The sequence below is a fragment of the Watersipora subatra genome, chromosome 8 (assembly GCF_963576615.1).
Source record: "Watersipora subatra chromosome 8, tzWatSuba1.1, whole genome shotgun sequence".
NCBI classification, from domain to species: Eukaryota; Metazoa; Bryozoa; class Gymnolaemata; order Cheilostomatida; family Watersiporidae; genus Watersipora; species Watersipora subatra.
In genome coordinates this window covers 47,224,244-47,248,501 of record NC_088715.1, presented here as the reverse complement: position 1 = coordinate 47,248,501, position 24,258 = coordinate 47,224,244, and the positions used below count along the sequence as shown (strand labels likewise).

Genomic DNA, 24,258 nt, shown 5'->3' with positions numbered 1-24,258 from the left:
GATGAAAGAAGTTTATTGCGTCGGAAATTAGAGGTGTCAGACCCCTGATGCAACAACTATTAATAGGAAACAATATTTTAATTTTATTTTACTAAAAAACTTAACAATTCTCATAACAATTCTAAAAATTAATTCAATTTTCATTCTTTGCACTTGTGACAGTTTGCAAGTAGAGTTGCATGTTTTCTAATAACTCATTTTTCTACGTAATTTAACTCAAATGACAAGTTAAGTTTGTGGTTCACTAGTTGTAATATTGAATGATGTAATGTTTAACTACATACAGTGATGACAAGAAGTATATTGTAAAAAATAATTGCTGTAGTAAGTTAGACTATATTGAGTCTCTCTAAGTCATGTACACAAGTACGTTGTTACAAGTTGACGTACATGTAAGTGTGTTTAAAGCGAACACTGCAGTTGAATAGTTGCAATATAATTAAATTTAGTTTAAAAGTAACATTATTTTGTACTATAGGAAGTGGAATGATTATCTAGTAAATTCAAACCCAAAACAAGCGATCAATAGTTGACAATTGTATGCTAGGGTGCAAGAATGTGAGACGGCTTCTTCTTTTAGCGGTTCTAGAGAAATATTAAAAATGCATCAGTAAGCTGAAAGTGTTGCGACATGTTTTTGGGAGAACTGAAAATATTTGCAAGGATTAATTAAAAAACTTTGGAATGTTTTACTTAAGTAAGCTCATGAGAAGACCAAGCTGTAACTTTTTTAGAAGTCTTCCACAGTTTGTATTATAGCTACCATTTCTTTTACGACATACTGTAGATATAGTTTCTTGCTCCACAAGACTGTCTATATATAGCTACCACTCCATTTTGGCTGTTTAACTAGCTTTCAAACACAGTTCACTACAAAAAAGAATAAATAAAACATTCAAAATAAAAGTAATTTAGCTACAATTTGAAAAAATTAAAAACGTGGTATTATCAGTAAAACACCTCACCCACATTATCTTAACTATTCACCAAGAGCAGAGGAGGATTAGCGGTTCTAAGAGTTGAACTTCTGAAAATTAGTAGTTCAGAAATTAATTTAAATTCAAATTCATAAAATCTATCGAACAAACTGACAACAGTTCTTTTAGCATGCGGTATTTTCTGTTCGCGGTTTGCAGTAATTCAATTAAAGTATATAATTTATTTAAAGTGAAAATGGTGTGCTAGGACTGATACTGTTTTCAAGGTTTGTAAAATTGAAATTTAAGTTTTTATAAAGACTTTTAGGAAAAATGACTAACAGAGATGAAATAGATACTGTTATATGCAAAAAAGTTGAGATAGGAAACCAGATTAAATGTACGGTTACATTACACAGAGGTTGAAACAGGAACGATACAGTTCATTATGACAGTTGACAAAGGCCTGTTATATTAGCTGCCATCAGATATCAGCTAAAAAAATTCTAATGAGTAATAACATATTTTGGTCACTTCTTTTTCAATGACAGAAACAAAGAGATATTAATCTTAAATAGCCGGTGTCAAATATATAAAGCTAGCTGTCAAATACTTTGGGCAGCCATTCACAGCTTCTCACAATCTCTTAGTCTCTTTCAAGTCTCTAGTAGTCCCCCTCGGTCTCCCACAGTCTCCCTCAGTCTTTCTCAGAGTCGCAGTTCTTTTTTGCCATTTCTTGTAATCTTTTTTTTATTATTTCTCTTTTATTTTTGGCCATCTCACTCACTCTCCCTCTTCTTTTTGCTCTTCCTCTCCCTCTCCTCCTCTCTCCCTCTCCCCCTCTCTCTCCCTCTTCCTCTCCTCCTCCCCTTTCCCTCTTCCTCTCTCCCTCTCCCTCCCTCTCTCTCCCTCTCTCCCTCTCCCTCCCTTTCCCTCCCTCCCTCTCCCTCCCTCTCCCCCTCTCTCTCCCTCTCCTCCTCCCCTTTTCCTCTCCCTTTCCCTCTTCCTCCCCCTCTCTTTCTCTCTCTATCCCCCTCTCCCTCTATCGTCTCCTTCTTCTCCTTCCCCTCTCTCTCCCCCTCATTCTCCCCTCACCCTCCCCCTCTTCCTCTCTCTCCATCTCTTCCCCTCCCCCTTTCCCTTTTCCTCCCTTTCCCTCTCTTTCCTTCTCCCCCCCTTTCCCCTTTCTCCCTCTCCTCCTCTCCTCCTCTCTTCCCCTCTCCTCCTTTCCCCCTCTCCTCTTTTCTAACACTCTCCCTCTCTTACACTCTCCCCTTCAGGTTTTCCCTTCGGTATAGTATGATCTTCTATACACTTTAAACTATGCTGTCAGCTTCTGGAAAATTGGTTTGCTATAAAATATAGCCGCTACTTTTGCTACATCATTTTCTCTGAAACATAAGGTTTAATTTAAATATAATCCTAAAGTGTATTAGAAATAGATGAGGACTAGCTCAAAGCGTCAGATTTTACATTTTGACTATGTACTTGGATGTGTACTGAAATTAGATTTTTTGAATGCGTGTATTTAAAGGCATTTTATGACATAATTGCCATAGGTAAAAAATTTCTTAAGCAACTTTGCTCAAAGCCCAGTATAAATGTTTTATTCAATGCTAGCCACGCGTGAAATTCCAAAAATTGTATTGAATCACCAGCATAGCTTCCTTACAACACTACTGAGAAACAATATTGCCTCAGATGAAGAGGCAGCAAGGGCTATTATTACAAGCTCTCATATCGGAAACACTAAGGTTATTCGATGCTTAAAAAGAAGACAAGGAGTTTGCTTTCAGAAGATGCTTTCTGAGGAAACTATAATCTCTGACAGCACTATTAATGTTTCATAACATGTGGCAACACTGTTCACTATTTCAGAACAGTTCAAATAAATGCTGTATATGTTACAGATGTAAAAGGTTTTATGATATTGATGCAAAAAGTAAAAAAGAAGCACAGAAATTAAATGTGAACAAGTTTAATAGAATTTTAACATCAATAACAAATTAAGAACGCCAAGATTGAGACACAAACAAATCAGAACTAAATAGAAGGGAAGAACGCTTCCCATTAATTTGAGCAGTGAACAAGCTAGCAGTGAGAGAAAGCGAGGAGATACTCATGTGAAACCATATGACAGACAGCCCCACGTTTGTATGTCAGGGAGCAGATAGAAAGGTTTTGAGAATGTGGCGGTTAATACAACTGCAAAGTCTTCTAGATTTACTAGTGGCCTCTCTCCTTTAATTAAAACATCATGCATTTCTTAGTTGTATCTCTGTTCTTGGCAGTCCTTTATGAGTTTTTGCAAATTGTGAAATTCAAAAGATTTGAAATTCAAAATGATCACAATATCTTAGTTGTTCAAAGCCTTAAGCAATCTCCAGCAGTATCTTACAACCTCTCGTTTTTTACAGTCTCCCACTGTCTTCCACAGTCGTTCTCAACTTCTCACAGTCTCTCATGGTCTCTCACAGTCACTCTCATTATTTGACCTATTTAGTATTTACAGTTATGGTTTAACCTAGTTAGTACCTACATTTATTGTTTGGCCTATTTAGTATCTACATGTACTATGTGACATGTTTAGTATCTACAGTTGTTGGTAACCCTATTTTGTATGAACACTTACTGTTTAACCTAGTTAGTACCTACATTTATTGTTTGACCTATTTAGTATCTACAGTTATTGTTTAGCCTATTTAGTATCTACATTTATTATTGTTTAGCCTATTTAGTATCTACATTTATAATTGTTTGTCCTATTTAGTATCTACATTTAGTTTTTAATCTATTTAGCCCCTACATATGCTATTTGACCAACTTAACAGTTGAGGTTATCAGGGATTATTTGGGATATTGTAGTAACCATCTGTATAACATAAGATGGTTATAGAGAAAGGAGCTACATGTAGATGTAATGAGCTCAAAGTGAAATCACGCCTAGCTAATTGTGATTGGTGACCAGATGAGCGTGCACAAATCATGTGACCGCTATCGCTATCTTCTCTACATATATATGTACATTTAATAGTTAATGATGGCAAAAGAAGGGAAAGACTGCCAAGTACAGGTACGTAGAGAACTTCATAGATACACATTAGGTAAAATGGTGTCTATTAGTCATAAAATCATGGGTAACCTTATGTATTTGGTTCCAATACATTTCTTCACTTTCCAGCTTTTACTCCAAACCAAAAAGAGATATGACAAGTTTCAGAATTACTAGTCATCTTTTAAACAGCGATAGGATTAATAGCGTTTAGTTGTTTTAGCTGGTTCTCACATCAACTAGACGTAGAGGTTTACTTTTAATTATCTATTAACAACATTTTAGTTTTGAGTGACTATAATTTTTAAACATTTTGCTTTATTCTTCAGAGGAAATAAGAGTAGAAACTCTTTATGTTATTCCAGATTCAAATACTACAATAAATAATTATAATTGATCACCGTACAATATGAAAAATACTGCTGTTTAAATGCATAAATATGTTACTAATAAAATTTCACCTTGCAAAAACTCTCAGACAAACTATTTTATCAACATAATGAATAACTGACTGGCAACATACATGTATGTTGCAAACATGTCACCAGAAAAACCATTTGTTGCGCTTCCTACTGAAAGAATATTCGCTAACTCGAAGGTAATCACAGAGATGCGCATAAATGGTGGATAGCATTTTTCCAAATTGTTTTTACAGTGTATTGACCATTCATGCAAAAACGACTCAAAGGTTTTTGTTGAGCCCATTTTGCAATGAGATGCATCCTTCATGCAACAATAATCGCATTTAAGTGACAAAGCGCGAGGAATCATTAACAATTTGTCTCTAGCCTGAGGTCCATGCAATATGATAATTCAGTCGGCAGTCTCACAGTGAACTTTTGGTTCAGTTCAATAAGAAAGAACAGGCTCCAATAAACTACCGTGACTAACATGATTCAGTGACTGCGACAGTAATAATGGCACAAGCAGTGACAGTAGCAGTGAGAGTGACAGTAGCAGCGATAGCGACAGTAGCAGTGACCATTACAGTAGCAGTGACAGTAGTGGTGACAGTAGTAGTGATAATAGCAGTGACAGTGGCAGTAGCAGTGACAGTAGGAGTGACAGTAGAGGTGCCAGTAACAGTTATAGTAGCAGTGATAGTAGCAGTGGTAGTAGCAGTGATATTAGCAGTGACAGTAGCAGTGCCAGTAGCAGTGACAGTTGGCGTGACAGTAGCAGTGCCAGTAGCAGTGATAGTAACAGTGACAGTAGCAGTAACAGTAGTGGTGACAGTAGTAGTGATAATAGCAGTGACAGTAGCAGTAGCAGTAGGAGTGACAGTAACAGTGACAATAGCAGTGATAGTAGCAGTGATAGTAACAGTGGCAGTAGCAGTGGTAGTAGCAGTGATAGTAGAAGTGATAGTAGCAGTGATATTAGCAGTGACAGTAGCAGTGACAGTAGTGGTGACAGTAGTAGTGATAAGAGCAGTGACAGTGGCAGTAACAGTGACAGTAGCAGTTACAGTAGCAGTGACAGTAACAGTAGCAGTGATAGTAGCAGTGACAGTAGCACTGATAGTAGCAGTGACAGTAGCGGTGAGAGTAGCAATGATTGTAGCAGTGACAGTGACAGCAACAGTGACAGTAGCAGTGACAGTAGGAGCGACAGTAGGAGCGACAGTAGGAGTGACACTAGCGGTGACAGTAACAGTTGAAGTAGCAACAGTAGTTAACAATATCATTGAAAGAGTCAAGCAGTTGTATCTGTTAAGTTTTGGACTCATAAAATCATCACAGAAAAGTAAACTGTGCACTGCCAATAGACACCCTCCCCTTATGAACACCTCAGCCAGTTCTCAGACCTGTACACATGTGAGTCTGTTTACAAGTATATTTAATAGCCCATCCCCAAGAATTCAGCTGTATTGTACTAGTTCAATCGAGTGGAATGTTTTATTGAGATGATTTCAATGCCTTCATTCGTACAACCAAATTATACATGGGTATGATTATTTTGAGCAGCTAACGTTCAATTATATCTGCTTGCTCATAAAGCTTGTTTCTTATATAATTGCGCAGCGTGACCTTGTAGATTGATTCCAAACTTTTGATAGAAATGATATGTGAAATTTTGTGTGAACAATGAAGGGAAATTTTGTTTTAGGCTGTCGGTTGGCCTTTAGAGAAAATGAGAGTAGAAACTCATTTTCTGTTGATCCAGATTTAAATACTACAATAAATAATTAAGGTTTACTCATTATACAATATGAAAAGTATCGCCATGTTCAGATACGAAAATATGTTGCTGATAAAATTTCAACTTGCAAAATCTCTCAGACTATTTTACTAACATAATGAATGACTGACATATTGTCAACTGAGAAGTGTTTGCACTAGTTAAGGAATGTCCCTGTCGCAACAAGTACATTATAAGTAAAATAAAATGACAAACGGGCAGCTAAAAGTTATCAAAACTGAAATAATTGAAATTTAGATGTACAGCTACCATGAATTAAGGTTTGATTCAACAAAAAAACTATTTTTGCTCAAAAATGACATGGTGGGTTGAAAATTGGCACACTATTCGCAAAATGGGTACATCCCAATCACAAACAAAATAATTGTTTGATGCTGGAGTTTCGGAGATATTTTTATCTATCCAAATTTATAAAAAGAATTTCATGCAGTAGATTCGCAATTGTCAATTTTGTAAACCAGCTGCGACATGAGAATGTTTGTTTTTTTGTGTCAAATTAGAGCTCAAAGTAATTGTAACCACAATATTTTATAATTAATATAGCTTTATTTGATATTTTGAAATAATTTAAATGTTTTGATTTTTCAAATGTACAAAGTAAACATAAGCATAAGTAATATTGCCATATTGACAGTTTTTATGCACCAAACATTTGACTTGGAAAAAACGTGTCCATTCAACAACAACGCTTCAAAATAATACATAACAATTCAAAAGTTATCGTACAAAAAAAGCAAATTTCAGGGAAACAACGGTAACACTGAAATGTGAGATGATATGTCACTTACTAGGGCACTAATTAATAGTTGAAAGGTTTATATTCAAAACTAATTTGTCAACAAGTTCCTTTGAAAAGAAAACATTTTGCTAGAAAAATTTAGCTAACGCCAAAACTAAATAGCATTGCTAGGTCTTATTGCACACGCCATGTAGGGCTTTATATATTTTATTATAGACATCACAATATGCACATGACCATTATCTAGTTAATTTACAACTAGCGTGCGTGAGCTGTTTATAATTTGCTCTTTAAGAAACTGATGACAAGCATAATTTCTTCGAGGTTTTTCAATATCTTCATCTCTGCTCGTTGCCAACGTAAACTGTGCATGATGACGGCTCCCTCACGCTGCTGGGATTATGAACTTCGCCAAGCACCTCTCTATCCTTCTACAAAAAATTTTGAAAATTAGATAGTAGATCAATCGCTGTAGAGAGAACCAAACAAAATTATTTTTTGGCTAGAAGTTTGAACAGAGTGAACTTTCCTTGCACATAATAATAATAATAATAATTTGTAATAATGAAAGTGCCACTACCCATCAATGTAGTAAAGGTGCAATAGCGATTCATTCTAAAACAGTACACAAAATATAATACAGAAACAAAAAGACATGTTCCTTGAGGTCAAATGCTCTCACCTTGATGAAACCTCGTACTTTATAGCGAATGGCAGAAGGGAGAGAAAGAGGAGAGGGAGGGATAAAGGGGGTGGGAGAAGAAGGGGGGAAAGAGGGGGTGATACGGTGCTCCAGTATTTGGGAAGCACTTCTTTAGCGACACTCACGAGTGCTCTAAACATTTGAGAGCTTCAGAACATCTAACCAATGGAGAGCCGAAACTTTCCATTAAACCACATCTTCTAGATCTCTTTCTTATCTTTCTTCAACTTGATCTCTTCTTCTGTGTTCAAGGTTTTAATGACCTGATTATAGCAGAGATGTTTGTCTCTGACATCATCCATTGCTTCTGCAATAACCTTTTTAACATTTTACATCGTCAAGTCTATCTCATTCCTCATCGTCAAGTCTATCTCATTTCTCATCGTCAAGTCTATCTCATTCCTCATCGTCAAGTCTATCTCATTCCTCATCATTATTTAGAACAAAGCACCACCAGTAGTGTCTTGTCTTTCAATATCTCACATGGCAGCTTGTTTTCTCGTATAGAAAAGATCTTGACTTGATTGTTTCATAAGAGGATTTCCAACTACATATTTTATCGAATCATTTAAGAAAAACCGACAATCGACAGAGACCTAAGTCTGTCATCCGTTATTCCTACACTACTACTCTGACAGTCTTACTCGCCATGAGAGATCGTCATGTGTAATAACTATGCTCACAGTTATTCTTAAATGTCAAAAGGTAGTCGAGGTAGGACGCTTAAATGAGAATCTCGATATCCGGATTGAAGACCGGTGGTGTTCAATTGTTTTTCCTATCGCTCTTTGCATGGCTTCGAGCAAACGAATAGACAGAGATGGCTATTATTACAGTGAAAACTTTTTAAAAACTTCTATCTCTTCAAGTTCCTAATCAGCGCTGACTGTTATATAATTTCGATTACTACCATTTTCCTTTTTACTAATATTGGCATAGTGACTGTAATGCCTATAAACTACTTCATCTATGAAACGATTATATGAAATAAAATTGTTCCTTAACTATGCACAAACAAATTAGTTTATTGAATATGCAGAATATTTTGCGTGTGAATGATTTTTTTGAAGTTAACTAAGGGAGACGAAAAAGCGTGTGTCTTGGGGCGCGTCTATGCTTTGTTTACTTCTAACAGTTTGGCGAATCTCCCTTTGGGATTGACATTATCATAACATCTATAGCCTATTTGATGATTATAACTGAAAGCCAGTTTATCACTCGGTATGTTATTAATGACTCAGTGCCTCTCCACTTCAATGCTCAACTAAATTGCGGACAGCTTTGTAAATATTATTGTTATACGAGGTGTGATAGTTTAGCTTGCCCGTAGTTTCAAGAACCTTTCTAGGTCGCAAAACATTTACAATCTTGTAATCAGTGTTTGACATGCTTCATTTTAGACAAGCCATTTGCTTTTAAAATTTTTTTTACACAAATAAAAGCTATTTTGCTAGTAATAATTAGTTGAAGAGGGTACTAATTTTGCTCATCAAATTGGAGCATTACGCGTTTCTATCCTGTTGGTTTCTTTGCAACTATAGATGTCATAATCGCACTTTCACTTACCTCGATCGTGTTTGGTTGATTTTAATCTATAAACATCTGGGCAGTTCGATCACCTCAAACACCAAAACAATCGTAAATGATAGAAAAGTATCGATACTTTCTCATAAAATCTACAAAAATGATGTATAAGTTCATCTTTGAACGGCGAAAAAACTAAATTTGGTTAAAGGTCAAAGGTCAGGCTAACAAATAGTGTCTGATCTTAAATTCTTCTTAGGGAAGAAGGTGGATAACTGTGTTCATGGTTACTGATGCAAATGACAAAATACTTTTGGTTTGAAAACAATTTTAATTTTATTTCTTTCTATTCTTATTTATTTAGTTCTTATTCTTAAGCTGAAAGAAGGCTGAGAAGCTGATCGCTAGTTTAGGAAAAATGGGTTTTCATTAAAATAAACATTTTTTAATTTCACAATGACCTCTGCATTTAGAATCTTTATTAATAAATTGCACTTTGTCATTGTGAGTTTCTGTGTGTGTCCTTTAGTCTGCATATATCCTATTAATTTCTACATTTTGCAGCCTATTTTATCTAAATTTTCCGAAAATATGCTCTAAGCCCTCCGTGAGTTCGCCAAAAATGCTTTCTTTCAAAACTCTGTTTGGTTTGTGAGAATCGGCCTTTTAAACACAAATCAGATTGGAAGCTCAAGAATGGTAGATTGTTGTCGTAAAAACAGTATAGAAACTGGTGCTGAAAATCTACACGTGCTGCCGGTTGTCTAATTAAAAAGGAAGCGATGACACGCTTAACGCTAGTGAAGCAATGTTATGAACAGCTATTGTACTGAAGTTTGTTATACTCTCAAGAGGTACTCATGGGTTCACAAACTAATAGCATTGCAAGGCCGAAAATACTGACAGAGACTAACAAAATAGAATATGGTTAAAATCAATAAAAGTTCATCAAAAACTGAGTAGGTAAAAGAATATTTTAATTTTGTCAGCACACGTATTTGCCAGAACAAACCTTTTGAATAAGAATAACCGAGCAGGCAATTTGTGCTTAAAAAGTCAATGACTCTTGTCTTAAAAATAAAAATTAATAAAATAATAAAATAATATTAAAATAATTAATATTAAAATAGCTAATGAACTTAAAAATAGTGCAAATCATGAGCTTAATTTATTTTGAACAAACTGCTGGAAATCTTTCTCATACATTTTGTTGATGTTTTAGCAGGTAAATCGAAGCTGCAGTTGTAGCTCCGAAGAAGCGAGAAATCCAAAGAATCCAAAGAAGAAATATATGATCATCGTATTGATTTAGTATTAGTCAGTGGAACAAATTGACGGGATTATGCTGCGACACTTTAAGACAGGTGTTATGGCATGCCTAGCAGCAGTGCTACTCACCTCCTGTATAGCTCTTCCTGTGTCAGTGATACAAGGTAAGACGACTACTAGTGCCGCATATTAAGCTATATTCATTTCAGTATCTCTATTGATTAATCCTACATTGTCAATGTGTCAATGTGTATGCGTGTGTATGCATGTGTATGTGTGTATGTGCATGTGTGCACATGTGTATGCACGTGTGTGTGCATGTGTATGTATGTGTGTGTGCATGCGTGCGTGCGTGTGTGTATGTGTGCATGCGTGTGTGTATGTGTGTGCATGTGTATGCACGTGTGTGTGCATGTGTATGTATGTGTGTATGCCGTGTGTGTGTTCATGTGTATGTATGTGTGTGTGCATGCATGCGAGAGTTTGTGCGTGCGTGCGTGTGTGCTTCAGCTAACATAAAATCTTAGCTGAAGCACTCATGCAATCAGGAATGTATTATTTTGTTGCATATCACATAAATGATCAAATACTATCTGTAACAGTTTACTGTAAAAATATCTGAATGCTTATTTAGTAAAATTGCCTATTTTTTGCTTGTATTAATAAATCAGACTTTGTCATAGTGTCTGTCTGTTAGTCCACATAAACACTCCGCATTTCCACATTTTTTGTCTGATTTTATTCCAAACTTTATATCCAAATTTTACAAGCATATGCTCCGTGCCTTCCACCAGGTCTAAAATATTAACAATGTCAAAATTCTCTCTGGTTTTTGAGAATCAGTTTTTCAAATACCCTCCTTCTTGTGATCTGATTAGAATAAAAAAAATCGCCGACGTCGCAGGGCTTATTGCTTGTATTGGATGAAATTTCTCTTGCTAGCATTTTCTGAGAATAAATACGCAATTTACATTTTTAAATACAACGATGAAACAGCTTAGACAAATAGCTGTAACTTTTGCTGGATGTATACTGTACATACTACAAGTGATTTTATTATGTAATAAATAATATCATGCAATACTATATATACAATAATATACTATAATGATATCATTCATGAAACTATCAAAATTTAGCAATGCATCTATAACAGTAAACCTCGATATAAATTTTGCAGACATTACATTATACAATAAAATACAGATAAATATAAAATAAATATAAATACAATAAATACCAAATTTAATAAATTAATATCTACAAATTAGATTGTATTAAAACTAATTTTTTTATTTAAAGTAAACAATTTTAACACAAAGTGTGCTCACTTTACCAAAATCTTTCAAACAGACTTTGTCTAGAAGATTGATAATACACTATCAAACAAAAGTTTTTATTTTTGACCTTTGTAGAAACATTAGAAACGTCATTCTAAGATTTTCAAATAGTTTTCTCTAGTCAGAAAGTAAAGGTAGCAAAACACAATCCAAAAAAAAGTATAAAATCTTTTTAAAAACTGCTTATGATAAAGAAAGCATTACCAAAAGGATTATTATTTACAGATAAGACCTCATGGTGTATGTACTTTCTATTTTCAGGTAATCTTGACGACCAAGGAGACCATAGAAGTATCCAAGAGTAAGTTACTGTAGCTATATATTATATTATATTTTTATCAAATAAATAGAGTGATTATCAACAAGCTACATTATTTCTAATAGAGATGTCTTTGAAGTTTTAAATTTAAATTAACCTAAATTAATCTTTAAGTAAATCAAATTTAATTAAATTTTTTAACAATATTAAATATTTAAATTTTCTTTTAAACTTTTTAAAAAGAACAGATGTTCTTTTTGTCAAATTTATTTAATAATAAACGTAATCAAGACTTATTAACCAAACTAGCTACAGTTGCTTTTTAAAATTATTTTTTTAATAATTATTTGTTTTTACGTATATTGAAAACAAAACATGAAGTATGCAAACTGCTATGTTTTACAAGTTAATTAGAGGCGCACAGCTAATGCATTTAAAAAACCTAAATAACAAGTTAAATTCGTGACTCGCTTATTAAAATATTGAATGATGTAATGCGTAACTTCATACTGTGACGACAAGAAGTATATTGTAAAAAACAATTGCTGCAGTAATTTGAACTATATTGAGTCTTCCCAAGTCATATAAACAAGCAAGTGATCAACAGCTGGTGATTTTATACTAAGCACAGGTGTCCTTTAGTGGGATATTGATGAAGCTGAGGCCGAGGCCGGGCGTAGTCTACACACACAAAAAACAACAAAGGTCCGCGTAGTTATGAGCAAAAACAAAAGTATATACCCAAATATCTCACCAATCCGATGAGCAGCACACACAAAAACTAAACCAATCGACAGGATCAACCATCATGTAAAAATATTCCAAGTTTCAAGTCATGTCTTGTACAACTCACCTTACGGTTTCTCAAAACTTGTCTCCAAGTCCCTATTAATTTGAGACTGTCCGATTGCTGTTTTCTAAATGGTCGCTACTAGCCTAGCCTAGCGTCCTGCTTCTTCACCTCTGTAACTATCGGAGCATCGCTGAGTGCTCCCAAACTTTTCCCCGATAGTTACTGAGGTGTTGTTGTATGTGATGCTAAGTTTCTGGAATGGGAAAAGGCTTCTTTTAGTAATTCTGGTAGATCTGATACAGCTTCTACTAAGTGCTCGTGTCCTAATAACAGTATCGGCCAAACATATACTTAATGGTGTCATACTGTGACACATAATGTATTGAAAGATGCTAAAAATAATAAACCAACTGTCTTGTTTTTACGGTTCCAATCTATAAATAATAAAAATTAGGAAAATTTCTCTCAAAAATAGTTCAAGTTCTTTATCCATCTGTAGAGATAAAGGGCATGCTTTGAGTTCCATGAACAATTGATCGAGTAATTCAACTGAAAAATTAGTAATTATTGCAAGGTAATATTGATGGTGCGCGGTTGAACGCCCGGCCATAACACAATGTCTGCAAACTGACTGCTTGGTTTGTTCAGGTCAAGAGCTACCAATATATTGGCGCGGCAGAGAAGATGTTAGTGTTCTGCCAAATATCTAAATATCTATTTACTAACTTATCATATAGTTGTACTCTGACAGTTTAGTGTGACGTGAATGATCGTCTGGTGTGCCAGTCAAACACAGAGAATAACTATGTGTACAAGTATGCAAAACCACTGAAAGGTCGATGATTAATTCAGGTGTTAGAGTTTTGGTCTAGTAAACGGAATGTCATGAGTTCAAATCCTGTACAAGGCAATCTTTTTTTATAGAGCTCTGATGAATTCAGTTTAAAATGAACTTTTGTAGATAGTCCTGCTCAATTATTGCTTAAAACTGTTAAAATGGCTCAAATCTAAAACTAACATAAAATTGCTGCCACAGTGCAAATCATGCTGCCCTACGCAGAATCTTTTGGCTACCAGGAAGACTTGCTGATCATTTTTTCTTGTCAGTTAATTTTTCCTGCATGCTCAATTTTCTTATACTATGTCATTATAGTACTTTCAAGTATGTCTATACACTTGTCAAGAGCGACAAAACACTCGTTGACACATGTCAGCGAGTGAATTAACCACTCATGCTTGACACAAAAACGATTATAAATCTCTCAACATAGAAGCCTCGCTAGTACTAATAGAGGAACTAACTTTGTTGATGGTGTCATTTGATACGTTCTAGGTGAGTTAGCAAAGTTGTTGCTTGAAGTTGGGATGTTATCTTGCTCGTGTCTTTGTTTGATATAGTCATTGTCCCAGGATTCTCTGCTCACTAAAGCATGCTAATATTATGACAAAGTTGTTAAGCTTAGTTTAAAACATGATGTAGATAAACAATGAAGGCTTAAAAAAGGTTTTATTGATAAAAGTATTACATTTCTATCAAACTTTTAAAATTGAATACATTTCGATAGCTGAAATCTTTGGTCATCTCTTGAATTTGCAATTAAATGCAAATTTGAAACAAATTTTTACTTTACAAAAGACTTTCATTTTAACTTCAGTCTATTATCACAACTAGTTACATGACAGTTCGGTGCACTGTGAGAGATGGTCATGTGTAATAAATATGTTCACAATTATTCTTGAAAGTGATAAAGTGGTTGAGTGGTGCAGAGAGGAGTGTGTTTGGCTGCTAAGCTGAGTGTATGAGTTCGAATCCCGTGTGTGATGTAATCTTTTTTCGAACATTCAACCAGTTGCGGCTTCAGGCAATACGGGTGAACACAGCTCTTACTTAAATGAACTTGCACAAAGGTTCAGGAGATTGTATCAGAAAGTACCAGTATTTTCTATCATTTGCGATGTTTTTTTATGTTTGAGGTGATTTGACTGCCAGGATGTTTGTATATTAAAATCGATAGAACTTGATCGCGGTTATAACACACAGACTAAGCAAAAGTGCAATGACTGCCAGAATGTTGCAAAATTAAAACCGCCAAAACTTGATTGCAGTTAAAATGCTCGGAAGAAAAATATGAGCCGAAATGCTGTCACTAGCTGCTATCATTGATATAGTTGACATTGGCCATTGTGTTCAAGTTGCTGCATTAGGCGTTTTTGTTCTCTGTCTCTTTGTATCATAGATGTTATAATTGCACTTTCGCTTGCTTTAAGTGTTTTAACTGCGATCAAGTTTTGTCGATTTTAATTTTGAAGCTTCTTGGCAGTCAGATCATCTCAAACATAAAAAAAACAATCGAAAATGATAAAAAAATACTGATACTTTCTGATAAAATCTACTTACATTTTGTGCAGGTTCTTCTATTAAAGCTTTGTCCATCCGACTCTCTGAAACCACAGTTGGTTGGATATTTGGAAAAAAGATTGAATTATATAAAAAATATAAAAACTATATTATTGAAATAATATGATTAACCAAGTAATTTAAACACATAAAGCTTGTATGCTGAGGTGCTAGACCAAAATACCAAGCACCTGTACCTGCTGCCATCACACTGATCAGACCCAGGGTTTGACTACTAGCAGTGGCTTGTCAAATCAATAGTAGCATCCAATGTTATCGACTGCGGTACCTCTTCAGCTCAGGGTTTACATAAATATATTAAAACAGTTTTCAAACAGTCTTGTTTACCATCACAACAACATCTTCTAACATTATACAACCTGCTTTAGGATATTTCTAATTTGGGTAGGTTTATTGTCAAACGCTTGAAACCTGTTCCCAAATTGCCATTTTCATCCGAGAAAACAAGCTGCCTACACCAAATTGAATACATTCCCATAATGTTAAGTTGAGTACTTTTCCCAGAATGCAAAGTTGAGTACTTTCCCACAATGCCATGTTTTGTTTTTGTGCAGGAGGTCTCTAGGAAGTTCACAAGAATCTGTCGATACTCTGCAGGTGAAAAAGGTAAAGTACATGTTCTTTAATAACTGTTTTTATCTGAAAGCTGCTTTTTGAAATCTAAAAACCTGAGACTCGGTGAAATAATGTTTTGCATTTTATGCACATGGCGATTTTATTTAAAATATATATAAGTACCAGACTTGGTTGCAGATTTATAAAGTTTAGTGTTATAACTAGCTCGCAATGAACAGATAAACTTTTACAGCATATGTCAAATGGGTTTGGAGAAGCTAGCTGTTGACGAATTAGCACCCTGCCGCTTTACCGAAATGGTGTTGCGCTATATAGATCTTTTTAAGCTTTGCGATGAATCTCTCAAAACCAACTTTGTTAAAATAGACTCGCTTTCTCACAACAAATGTCTGTGGGCAAGTTTAGAGAAGTGAAACGGCGCCAAATGCGTTTTGATTTTACAATTTTCGGAGTGGAACCATCTCTGAACCCGTGTAAGTATGGAAACACAGTATCCTTTTTGTAGACTCCGATTCTTCTTATTAATACGGCTGTTACTATGACAGGACAGAACAGATGCTCCAGGCTACTACGAACACTCAGGCTATGCCAGCTTTGAGCCAACAATAAAGGAAATCTTTCAAAGCGCAAACCACTAATAAATTTCACAAGCTTACTATTTTTTCCAGCTATCAAAAATTCTGTTATCAGTCGTGATAATGAATATAAACAGCATACGATAGTCGATGGAATTAACTCACGACTCAAAAAACAGCTAAATGTAGCCATCCTTTTCTCATATTGAACAGTATATTAGTGGTACCTTCCCCTCCCATATTAGTAGTACCTCCCCTACCATATTATTAGTACCTCCCTTCCCATATTAGTAGTACCTCCCCTCCCATATTAGTAGTACCTCCCCTACCTATTAGTAGTACCTCCCCTCCCATATTAGTAGTACCTCCCCTACCTATTAGTAGTACCTCCCCTCCCATATTAGTAGTACCTCCCATCCCATATTAGTAGTACCTCCTCTTCCATATTAGTAGTACCTCCTCTCCCATATTAGTAGTACCTCATCTCTCATATTAGTAGTACCTCCCCTCTCATGTTAGTAACACCTCCCCTCTCATACTAGTAGTACCTCCCCTCCCATATTAGTAACACCTCCCCTCTCATACTAGTAGTACCTCCCCTCCCATACTAGTAGTACCTCCCCTCTCATACTAGTAGTACCTCCCCTCCCATATTAGTAGTACCTCCCCTCCCATATTAGTAGTACCTCCCATCCCATATTAGTAGTACCTCCTCTTCCATATTAGTAGTACCTCCTCTCCCATATTAGTAGTACCTCATCTCTCATATTAGTAGTACCTCCCCTCTCATGTTAGTAACACCTCCCCTCTCATACTAGTAGTACCTCCCCTCCCATATTAGTAGTACCTCCCCTCCCATACTAGTAGTACCTCCCCTCCCATATTAGTAGTACCTCCCCTCCCATACTAGTAGTACCTCCCACTCGGAAACTTTTTAAACAGCGACTCACATTAAGTAAGTTCAAAGTAAGTTCAAAACTTTCATCTAATCCTAAAACCTTTTCTGATGAATCAAACACATAGCCATTATTTTCTCAATTTAAAATTTCGTTATCACTAAAATTTGCTGCTGCTGTTCTCAATTTGTAAACAGCTCGCTAATTGGTTTTAAGAAAGCAATAGCATGACGATGAAGACTTTCCACAAGCACCACGCAATCAATATTTTGAGCATTTAAATTAAACTTGTCCTTTTCAATTCCGAGTCACCAAATGTATCTGAAGTGTTGTGGGTGTAATGCTTCGTGTCATAGAACGAGTGAGTTGACGTCTTGATGAGATATATTGCTTTTCAACAATCAATTCACCAAGCTAATTCTTCTAGCCGTTGTCATATTAAGATGCTAATGGAGACAGCTGAATATAAGCCCTTTGCAAGGTTTATAATGATCAACAGAGAGTGGGTGTGGCCTGGTGATCCTGAATGCATGACCGAATGAACTGACAGCGAAAAGGGTGGGGAGGGAGTAATAAATCTCAATAAGGTCACTGGAAGTAAAAGAAATGAAAACCGTAAATTGTTCTCTGTAAATGAACATGTCTCCAGTCTTCTAGGTTCACTAGTTTACTGGGTCAAGACCTGTTTGCTCCATGGTTGCTCCGACATGCCCAACCAAGATCACAGAACAATGGTTTTGTGATCTTAGTTGATATCACAAGCTTGGTTAGTTTATAGACTAATGGGACACTTTTCTTGCTGGAGCTCTCTTATGTCAGAAGAAAGCTGGTGGCCACATATCTGATAGAGAGCATCAGCGCAGAGGCCACCTGAGAAATTTGTACAAAACTCAAATCTTTTTAATAGAGCCCGATTCAACTTTTTTTAGACAGAACATTTGTTGGCCAGACTCTTACCACCACTCGTGGCTTTGCCAGGAATAAAACCCCAAAACTCTCATAACGCGATTGAAGACCATTAGGCTTCGACGTTATTTGCAGTTTTCAAAAGGCTGGTTATGTGTTCAAGTCTGAATTACAAAAAAAATCAATTTTCAAAAGATAAGAAGTCATTGTTTATAAATAACATCCATCTAAAGTGTTGAGTTATTGCAACATGTCTACTTTCCATAGTTTTGTGAAATCCATTCTGCAGCTGCAACCCAGAACAACAAATATCACAAAGTTGGTGCTTGCTGCTGCCATGTGGTAAAATGTATAGTTGAAGTTGTAGTGAGGATAACAACTTTATCAACAAGATTTTGGGTTGTTTCTTAAAGTTCTCAATCCAATGAAAGATGTATACATGCTGTATGCGTATGTACTATGTTTACATGCGGTACATGTGCTATGCTTAATGCTGTATGCTTACTATATTTACATGTAGTATGCGTATCATGTTGACATACTGGATGCGTACTATATCTACACGCAGTATGCGCGCTATGTAGACATGTTGTATGCGTACCATTTTTACATGCTGCATGCGTCCTATTTTGACATGTTGTATATGTACTATATTCGCATACTGTAGGCCTATGATGTTTACACGCCAAATGAATAGGTCTAGATTGGAAAGTTGTTGAGCATTCAAAAGGTTTTCTCAATGGCAAGACTCAAATTTCCGACCTAAGAAATTTTCAGGAAATGTCTTTCAATATTATAGTGAATTACAAGGATAACCCTAAACTGTGCTCAACACACTGTACTCAGCTATCTATATATAATATATAAATCTCAGTGTTTGTCTTTTGGTAAACCGTGTGTCCAGTTATAGCCATTGAAATCTAACAATGAAACATTGCACTGCACTGGATTTGATCTCAGGACCTCCAGATCTTAACCATTAAGCTACTCGAAATACAATGGATTCTCTGAGAAAATAGTCATTACATTGGTTAGGATACTCGTGCTTAAAGCGTTTGCTTGGGCTTAATAACTAGCAATGTTGACCGTTAGATGTGCTAATTGTTAAACTGGCCCAGAACGGCGCGGGTATTGTTTTAGTAAATATTTTTGTAATTATTCTATTTACTCGTGCAACGTCCGATATTTATATAGATACCTGACATTTTCTTAATATGCATGTATGGTTTGCTTAATGAGAATGGCTAGCTATTTCTCTTATCTGCGCAGCATTTTTATAACCTCAATTAGATTCTGTCTAATTGTTGCTATAAGAGAGTTTCTTCTACGGTTTACTGATATTACTTCGCAGATGATCTTAGAAAAAATGCTGGAGGAAACGAGAGATGAAATAAAGAATACCAATAGCCAAGATATAGTTAAGAAAAGTCAAAAGCATGAATTGGCTGCACGATTCATAGATCACGGGCCGTCTGCTGATAGACCGACTAAAAAATCGAACTCGGATGAAGAGAACTTTGGTAAGCTTTACTTACAAATGGTTCTTGAATTACCAAGGCGAGATAGAATTTAGACAGATATCTGCCTCAGACGAAAAAATAAAAAAAATCTGAAAATGAGGTTTGGCCTGATTGGTCTTTGAAACTTTCATGTCTGAGACCGAGATAATTCAGGAGTTGTTTTCTCACCTGATCCTGCGTTGTAGTTTCGCTTTGTTTTTCGCACTTTCAGTTTACGTAAAATTACAAACTTTGGCCGTTTAGTGCATGATGTTTCTAGCATAATTGCAAAGTTTCAAGTTGATTGGCTGATTAGTTCTTAAGATACAGCCAGAACGCCGAGGACATTTCTAACAGATTTAGAAATGGAAAATGGCTGCTGACAGAACAAGAGTTTCTAATGACACACTGATTGAAGTTTTTAGTAAAGAAAAGTTTTTAGTAACTTCATGAAATTGAGGGATTAAAACGAGCCTGCAGTTTTACCTGCTCCTTTCACCTTAGCAACAAGAGTTTTACCTGCTCCTTTCACTTTAGCAACAAGAGCTTTACCTGCTCCTTTCACCTTAGCAACAAGAGCTTTACCTGCTCCTTTCACCTTAGCAACAAGAGCTTTACGTCGAAACTATTTTTATCTCTATTTATAACAAATTTACGCACTCTATAAGACTCAGCTTACTGCAATCATTATGTTTTGTCATTTATTTTTCAAACATCACTACTTTAAAAGTGTGAAAAAAACTATTTACTCTATTTGATTTCTGTTTTTTTTCATTGAGTTCTACAAGCTTGAAGCCTCAATATGGTATTCAGTTGAAAAAAAATGTTGAGTTGGAAAAAAAAATGTAAAGTCGTTAATATGGTCTAAGATCAAGGGACTTCCTTGTGTGCAAGATTAGGCTTCAAAGTGATAACCAAGCGCAACTCTCATTAGAATAAATAATATCAAAGAGAGCACCAAAGGATGGGCTGTCTCTTGAGAGAAATGTGATAACTTCATGTACCTAACTAAAATGCTACTACATTTGCTGCCAGAGGGAGTAGTTTGTCGTAAGGTCAGGTTCCTTCTCACCACTAGGAATGGCCTTTTTAGGTATTAATACACAGCTTGACATGCGTATATAGGTCTACATTTGCATGGTGCAGCACCAGCTCAAAGGGTACTATGCACTCCAGCCAACATAGTTTCAGCTCATAACATACATGTAGCTACACACCCACGTATGTCGCCGCAATGGTATCATGGAAACAGCTATGTCACTCTTATTCTGTAGGGATTCAGTGTGGCTGTTTGGAAGCGAAACATCCATGTGATGTGCTATTTTTGTACCATGGTAACGGCAACAGCAAAGAACTTCTGCATAGATTTAGATCTCCTGTTGCTTCACATAAAGACATTTGCCTTGAAATAAGGCGTCAAACACCATCGCTCCATCATATTGCCTTATGGAAACATTATTTGCTTGTTGGCCCAGCGTAGCTCTTCAGCACTGTTGCGCAGGTGTTGCTACACCTTAGCGATAGTTGTTTTGAGTAAATAACTCTATGTTATATTCTTGAACAAATTAGGTTCAAGTAGCATGATGTAGACTCTATGACAAGATTAGATCTAGTCATAGAGTCATCTATCTAAATACATGTATATATTTCTAAAAGCTGGTCATGTGTATGTGTGTAGTTTCACCTATAGCTGTTAAAATCTTGGAACAAAGAATTCGTATCACAGAAGATTTGATCTCAGACCCTCCAGTTCACCAGTCTGACACTTTACCAGTTCAGCCCCACGAGCTTGATGTATCCATTAGACAATATATGGGGCTATATAGAAGCAAATACGCTACCCTTCTCCATCACGACGTAATGTGATGGTGTAACGTCATGAGAAGCGGTAGCTCTTATTAGTAAGCTTACTCAAATTATACATTGGCAATATGCCAGGGCTAATAGCAAGTGGCAGGCAACTCTCATTATTTATAAGCTGATTTTTAATACCTGGACAACGCCGGGTAGCACAGCTAGTTATTAATAATGTTAGAACTACGAGTGTTAGACTTATGCTGGCTTGGCAAGAAATGTATAACTTTTTTTATTTTTTAATGCATTCTATTTATCTTTGACATCACTCTCTTATTATACATAACTCATAATAACAATGATAACAACATTAATAGTAATAATATAAATGAAAATAACAACAATAATAATAATTGTTATTATTTTCATTGTTACTATTGTTAATATGGTCATCTATTTTATACATGACATAATTATTATCACTCTATTATTATTCTAATTGTTATATTTATGCACTTTATAATCAATGATTTTTTATATTTTTCAGCAACCGAATCTGATGAAGTAGAAATGCTCAGCCAGCTTTTATCAGTTCTAGAGAATGATCGTCCGATGAAAACAACTTCTAAACCAGCTGCTGACAGTTCGGTGCTGCCAGCTGCTGACAGTCAACATGACGGTGTATCTTTTTCAAAACTATACCATGAACTAGCCAAGCTAGATATTGACATCCAAGCGCTCTTAGACACGGGAGACAAGTAACTTATTAAAAAGTGATGATGTGCAAAAATCTTTGACCTAAAAAGTTGTTTGTAATCCTTTTAAAATTAAACGCTGGTTTTCTCTCTTTTAATTTAGAAAGCCGTGTCAGACTCAGTACATCCAGATATAAGGTGAATTGGTCAGGATGTTGTTATAAATATTATATAGTATATATGTGTCTGGACCTAAAGAGTGAGTGAAGCAAGCAGGCAGGTGCTTTTCAATGCTTATCAGGTGCTTGTTTTACTGTCACATCTTTAGCTAATGTAAAACCTCTATTTGACTGTCCCTTTTATCAGAACGCAACTATAGACATTGAAATGGTTAAAAAATACAGCGCCATGGTGCTCAAACATAGAGCACCATTGCGCTATACTTTCTAACTCCATTTTGTAACACACATGTTTGATTTAACTATTGCATTGTTTTTCTTTTTAGTGACATAATAATTATTTCTATATTTGCAATAACTTGTCAATGCATGCAATATTTTATAAAAACGCAAGTTTCAAAGTTGTAACAATATGAAAAGTTTTCTTCTTTTTTATGATGCAACCTTCTATTGTTGTGCAAAATATCTTTACGGAAAACTTTAAATATTATATTTTGTACTAATACTGTGACCCTTCTATTCAACTTGCACTTATATAAAATATAAATGTGGATAGATTAAAAATCATTGCATTTTCCATTTCCACATCCACAAATGTAGTTTACCATTAAAACCTAGTGCGCAATGACATTTTTACAAATGAATTCTGATAGACACAAAACAAATTTTCTGCAGACTTTTTAATTACCCGGGCATTTAACTAGTCTATAATAAAAATGCTTTCGATAACTATCTAACACTCAACTCCCAAAGCTCTTCGCAGGTTCAAGGAGTATAGAAGTTGATAGACTTCATAATTTGTGGAACTGTCAGTTTATTCGTTGTCTTCTGTCATAAACTTTAAGCCAGATAGTTGAAAGTGATTGTGCTTACCACTCAAATACACAATTGTCTACGAATGATTACCACAATAATAATTCACAAGAAACCGTATGTGAGTCCCCATATGATTTGTATAAAAACAAATGATGGGAGGATAACTCAAGTCCTGAAAATACAGAATCTTTGTATCACAAAAAGTGGCGTTTTCTGGAAGCAAAAAGATTATGACAAATTTATTGCATAATTAACTTTCTACCTCCAACATCCGAGGACAGTTTAATGACTCTATTGTACAATATCCGCAACTTTTGTCTCCATTACATACAAAACCGCAATAACCAAGCAAAGCATCGTTGCTATTAAAATTTTGTTTACCAACCATATTTCTGCATAACAAACGGTGTGGGTGTTTTTTGTGAAACTATTTATTTACAAGTGGTGTCTTTGTGACAAATCTTTTCATTCACTAATGACTATTGACTATTGGTTAAATTGTCAAACAATTTGAAGGGTGCTTTATTAAATTTCCTATATTACCAGACTGAATAGAGTTTGCTAGAGTAGCTTTCCCGAGTGTTAAACAAATGCTGCAATAGCTAAAGCTGGCAATGCAAATACTCGTCAGCTTTCTCTTTGGTATCAACATAGTGCAGAATAAACATTTGGTCTCAATAACAAAATTATTCAATGGATTTTTCTCCTCTTTTGCCTCAAACTGCACAAAGGGAACCCTCATTTAATCTCAGCAGTAATTACTAAAAGCAATTATAATGTCAACAAATCTTTACGACATTATGAGCCAAGTCCTTCTGTCAAACCGTATGGCTGTAGGTAAGGAAAAATATTCCATCATGCAGGATTCAAACTCTGAACTTTTAGCACAACTGCCTGGCACACTACCATCTGCACCAAGCAAGCACTTACTAAAATTGAAGAATAATTGTATCTATTGTTATTACACCTGATTGTTATTACACAATTCATCTCTCATGGCACATCAGACTGCCAAGGTACTAGTATGTATAAAAGAATAGAGTTGATTGTCAAGAATAGGGTTGATTTTTAATCTGATCCACCTAACCCACATATAAATTATTCA

At 35.4% G+C, this 24,258-nt stretch overlaps 2 protein-coding genes across 2 annotated transcripts; one reads left to right on the top strand and one right to left on the bottom strand.

The window, feature by feature from the left end:
• Positions 1-4,855: 4,855 nt before the first annotated feature.
• On the bottom strand, positions 4,856-8,047 carry LOC137402639 (uncharacterized). The gene is made up of 3 exons (XM_068089143.1): positions 7,947-8,047; positions 7,593-7,745; positions 4,856-5,606 (listed from the first exon to the last, which is right to left on the bottom strand). Exons 1-3 carry the CDS (start codon positions 8,045-8,047, stop codon positions 4,856-4,858), a joined length of 1,005 nt encoding a protein of 334 aa, XP_067945244.1.
• A 2,312-nt stretch (positions 8,048-10,359) lies between these two features.
• LOC137401782 (uncharacterized) lies at positions 10,360-22,895 on the top strand. The gene is made up of 5 exons (XM_068088267.1): positions 10,360-10,570; positions 12,008-12,047; positions 15,772-15,823; positions 19,522-19,690; positions 22,011-22,895. The coding sequence occupies exons 1-5, from the start codon at positions 10,480-10,482 to the stop codon at positions 22,223-22,225; spliced, it is 567 nt and encodes a 188-aa protein (XP_067944368.1). The 5' UTR covers positions 10,360-10,479; the 3' UTR covers positions 22,226-22,895.
• The last annotated feature ends 1,363 nt before the right edge of the window (positions 22,896-24,258 follow it).

Bases quoted from the DNA above. Each gene is read 5' to 3' on its own strand.
- LOC137401782 (XM_068088267.1), top strand. From the start codon at position 10,480: ATGCTGCGACACTTTAAGACAGGTGTTATGGCATGCCTAGCAGCAGTG. The intron at 10,571-12,007 runs GTAAGACGACTA...TTCTATTTTCAG, and splicing joins TCCTGTGTCAGTGATACAAG to GTAATCTTGACGACCAAGGA. The intron at 12,048-15,771 runs GTAAGTTACTGT...GTTTTTGTGCAG, and splicing joins GACCATAGAAGTATCCAAGA to GAGGTCTCTAGGAAGTTCAC.
- LOC137402639 (XM_068089143.1), bottom strand. From the start codon at position 8,047: ATGATGAGGAATGAGATAGACTTGACGATGAGGAATGAGATAGACTTG. The intron at 7,746-7,946 runs GTAAAATGTTAA...TCAAATGTTTAG, and splicing joins AATGAGATAGACTTGACGAT to AGCACTCGTGAGTGTCGCTA. The intron at 5,607-7,592 runs GTGAGAGCATTT...TGTCACCGCTAG, and splicing joins AAGTACGAGGTTTCATCAAG to TGTCACTCCTACTGTCGCTC.